The sequence below is a fragment of the Aplysia californica genome, unplaced genomic scaffold, assembly GCF_000002075.1.
Source record: "Aplysia californica isolate F4 #8 unplaced genomic scaffold, AplCal3.0 scaffold00836, whole genome shotgun sequence".
Lineage (NCBI taxonomy): Eukaryota > Metazoa > Mollusca > Gastropoda > Aplysiida > Aplysiidae > Aplysia > Aplysia californica.
The window spans coordinates 211,513-216,330 of record NW_004798106.1 but is presented as its reverse complement, the minus strand read 5'-3'; the positions used below and the strand labels follow the sequence as shown (position 1 = coordinate 216,330).

The following is a 4,818-nucleotide window of genomic DNA, read 5'->3' as shown; positions in this document are numbered from 1 at the left end:
TGAGGAGGGGTGGGATCAAGGTGGGGTGGGGTGGGGTGGGGTGAGGTGAGGTGAGGTGAGGTGAGGAGAGGTGAGATGAGATGAGATGAGATGAGATGAAATTTAATGAGATGATGTGATCTCAACCACTGTGCGTAGGCCTAATACTACCACCCTGCCATTGAGCATGGGCTCACTTGAAAGTTGAGGCTATCTATGTTCTCACTTTCTGATGTAACAACATGATTACATACCCGGATTAAGGTTTGTGTGTGTGTGTGTGTGTGTGTGTGTGTGTGTGTGTGTGTGTTTGTGTGTGTGTGTGTGTGTATGCACGCACCTATGCATGTGGTGCGTATGTGTAAAAGGGGTTTAGGAGGGTGGGAGATCAGTTAGCAGCAGCCTCCACCTAACAGCACTTCCATCATTCATTAACCCTATCTGTACGCCCTGGGGTCATTTTGTACCCTGGGGGTTGTATTGTTCACATTTTAGAATACTTCTAGTACGAAAATCTCTTTGAAACTTTCAATATTTCTCAAAAAATCTTTTTGACAGACTGCTATGCAAAGTGTACGGATTGGATTAACAAGTAAATTTCCTTTTTGGAAAGTGGTGGCACAGAGTTCCCCACGTCGTATGGATACGATAATAAAACACAATGTACTGATAGGGTACAGCATAAGCAGTTTTTACAATTTTACAGGACAGCTAAACAACTGAAGCTTGTTACCAAGATAATAAAAAAATTATTATCAAAATAGTACTCTTAAAAATACTGACTTGGGAAGTTTGCAAATAGAATGTTTTCTTAGTAACAATATTCAGTTGTTTGGTTCTTCTGAAAAGTTGTAAAAACTGCATATACTGTATTTTTTAAAATGACGGCAGCCAAAACTTGCTTCCCAAGGGAGTTTCCGTCAGACAGACCTCGCTGGCTGTACTAACCCTAGAGTGTCCACGTTTGGCTGCCCACATGAGCGCAGTGTTCCCCGTCCGTTTGTCCTTGCAGTTAATGTCCAGGTGGAACTCTTTTCTCTTCTCCAACAGCTGCTCCAACTTGCTGTAGTTGCCATTCTTATACAAAACAAAAAAAGAAATTATTATTAAAAAAACAAAATCAAAACAATAATTTTTTTTTTTAACCCCCAAAAACATGACCCTCAGATAGGGCAGACAGTGGACAAACATCCATCACTAATGAAAAGAGCAGGCTGTTGTTGTTGTTGTTGTTGTTGTTGTTATCAATCCAGCAATAGCTGGGCTCTCGCCGTGCTGTCCAACGCCATGTAGTGATGAGAGCAGATTTGTTGCAGTTGCTGTAATGTTCCGGTGAGAGCAGGCTAAGTCATTTCTTGAACACATCGCTGATTGAGCAGCTTTTAATTGTACTCACTTAGCCTACTCTTTTCCTTAGTGATGACTACATCTCTACTAAACTTGGAGGCTCTATTTTTCTTTTATTGAATTATTATAATTAGAGATTGTCATGAATATTATAATGAAAAAAAAAATCCCCCACTCTAACGACAACCTATCCAAGACAATCACCCGTACAAACGATCACTTCCTACTTCGCTCTTTGCAGGTTTGTCTTTGGGGATTTTTCGCATTGCAATGTCCGTGACATTCACCAATAATAATTATTCAATAAAAAAAAATGTTTAAGCAGAACCCCTTAAAAAATGCAATCACAGAAATTTACACTCATATAGAAAAGGTGTGCGCATTTATTAAAATGAATATACTTTTTGGCACGTCAAAATAAAAAGTTTCCCCATCTCTGCCGTACTGCAAAGCTTCCTCTCCATATCCCCAGATCCTCCAAGTTTTGTAAAGGTGACATCATCGTACTTGGCAGAGTTTTCACAGTAATGTGTTTTTGAATGGACATACAAAGTGTTTTGCCAGAATATATACTTAAGTCTACGGCATAAATGGGGGTGTTTTCCTACCAATAATAATATTATTATTATTATTATTATCATTATTATTATTATTTCAAAAAAACAAAAAACAGAAACGCACAAAAATTCAGGGACAAAAATGTGCAAATCAAACACCTATGATCATAAATGTTGCTCGTTGAGTAAAAATCAACGTTTGAAGAAAAGTAAACAAACAAATAAACGGATTTTTAAAAAAGCAAAACAAGCATACAAACAAATAAATATATAAATAAACAAATAAACTAATAAATTAATCAATACATAAATAAATAAATACATAAAATAAATAAATAAGTGTTTTATTTTCTCATTCCCACCTTGGCAGCGTTGAGAAGCACCAGCTCCACATCCCCGGAGCCCCCGAGTATCGTGGAAGCGATGTCGTAATACTTGGCCGAGTTGCCACGGGAAGAGGCAGACGGCGGACCTCTGCCCTGACCTTGACCCAGCCCACTACCAGCACTACCTTGACCTTGACCTGTCGACGTGATGCTGGTGGAGGAGGTAGAGGCCAGAGGTCGACCCCCGCCCCCGCCCCCTCCCCCGGAACTGCCGGAGTTCATGACCTCTGTCCGGACTGGTGTGACCTTGACCTTGGCTGCGACAACCTCCCCTCTGGGACATTCTCTCATCACAGTCTTCGCTAGGCAGGACAGCAGCTGTCGCAGCGGGCTCACTTACTCCGCCACTCTGAGGAAGGGAAGGAATAGAGATTCGAGATTACGATGTATGTTGGGGGGGGGGGGGTTTGTAAGAGTTTTACGGCACTTGCAACACAGTAAGGTCATATAAGTGTCGAAGATAAGATGTGCTACAAGAGAGTAACAAATACAAAAGAAGGAGTGGAGATAAAGATGATCGACGTTTGATGGGAAAGAAGAAGCAAACCACACCAGAGCACCCGCCAACCGCCCACACGATGTATGTATTCTTCCAGAGAAACGAGGGTGCGGTGGCGGAGCGGTTAGTGTGCTCGTCTCCGAAGCAAAAAGTTCGGGTTTGAGCCTCGGTTTGGACACCGATTATTTTCGCCCCCCTCCTGCCCACCCAGTAGTAACGAGTAACTGACTTTGAGTTGGGGAAGTAAAGGCGGCGTGGAAAGGAACTGGCCACCCTACCACAATATTATGTCGAAGGCCCAGGAAGTTGTCTCACTAACCAAGCAATCTCCAATGTCCGGATCGGATGCGGGAACAACTTTACTTTACTTTTTCTCGGGAAGCCGAGAAAGTTTCTGAGTATTCTCAGAGGATCCGCTCAGGTAAAACGACGGCAGTCACAAACTGGAAATTATGAGGGTGCCAATTTCAAAAGCTTGTGCACTCACAACTTCATATTATTCGTTTGACTGGTGGTTTATTGTTAAGTGTTGTTAAATGTGAAATCTAACAGCAATAATCAACAAACAGTCTGAGTCAACAAGCGTTCAAAATTGGTACCCTCACGATTTTCAGTTTGTGACTACAGTCGTTTTTTTTTTCCTGTAGTCTTCAGTTGTAAAGCCTATAGAGCATGTTGCAGAGCGTGGATGTGCGCGATGTAAATGTAATCATAATTATTATTAATGAGATGTGTTTGTGCTGAGTAATACCCAGAGATAAAATGGAAACAGAGGAAGAGGCAGGCCAAGGAAAAGATGGGGGTCAGAGAAACAGAGAAACATTAAATAAAAACAACATAACAAAGCAACAAGCAATGCAACAAATGCGAGAATTTTTAGCACTTATACGACCTATTTAGAGTTGAAAGTGCAGTAAAACTCTTACTAAAGGTAGTGTATGTGGTCAACAATGCACATACTATAATATGTGAGGTGAGCTGACAAAATGAGCTACGTTTTGCAATCCACAAATGGAGATATTGGCCAAAAATCGACACTAGGGTCGAACTAGTAGATTTTCTATTCATGCCATATTCTTTATGTATAAAATGCCTTTTATTATTTCATACTGACTCATGAATTGCAAAAAAAAAAAAAAATCCCTTATAAGAGTGAAGTATCTATTTCCACATGGCTCGAATCCGAGAAGTAACTCATTTTGTCAGCACGTTTCACATATCTTATTTTTCCTTTTTACATTTCCCAGTCTCTGTAAACTTACGGTGCCGAGGGGAGTAGAAAACGTCTCTCTCTTAGTCCCCCCCCTCTCTCTCTCTCTCTCTTAGACTCTCTCCCCCTATCTCTCTCTCTCTCTCTTAGTCTCCCCCCTCCCTCTCTCTCTCTTCTCTCTCCCCCCATCTCTCTCTCTTAGTCTCTCCCCTCTCTCTCTCTCCCCCTCCCCCCTCTCTCTCCCTCTCTCTCTCTCTCTCGTTTGTTGGCCCTGACGAGGCAAGATAAGAAGCCCGCCTCCTAAATGACGGACAAAAGTCAGTCTATGGGGGAGTAAAGAACACCTACATTAAAAAAAAATCTGCTCACGGATCTGTGGCTGTGAGGAAGAAAGTTCCCTTGATATAGATGCTAATGAAAAACACAACTTAAAACATTAAGAGAGAGAGAAAGAAAAAAAGCCTAAGGGGAAAAAAGAAGCTTGAGTAAGACATAGAGAGAAGCAGAAAGAAAACGAGATAGACAGACAGACAGACAGACAGACAGACAGACAGACAGACAGACAGACAGAGAAACAGACAGACAGACAGACAGACAGAGAAACAGATAGACAGACAGACAGACAGACAGACAGACAGACAGAGAAACAGATAGACAGACAGACAGACAGACAGACAGATAGGCAGACAGAGGGAGGCGTAGAAGGGGAAGAGCACAAAGACACATCCCCCACACACGCCCCACACCCTCAACACCACACACACACACACACACACACACACACACCCCACACCTTCAACACCACACACACACACATACACACACACACACACACACACA

General features: G+C 42.1%; 1 protein-coding gene across 1 annotated transcript in view; it reads right to left on the bottom strand.

The window, feature by feature from the left end:
- The window catches only part of LOC101859978, a 53,433-nt gene that overhangs the window by 38,797 nt on the left and 9,818 nt on the right, over positions 1-4,818 (bottom strand). The window contains exons 2-3 of the mRNA XM_035972774.1: positions 2,246-2,618; positions 928-1,056 (exon numbers count right to left, since the gene is read on the bottom strand). Coding sequence (XP_035828667.1) covers positions 928-1,056; positions 2,246-2,560 — 444 coding nt within the window. The 5' untranslated portion in view covers positions 2,561-2,618. The remainder of the gene's footprint in view (positions 1-927; positions 1,057-2,245; positions 2,619-4,818) is intronic.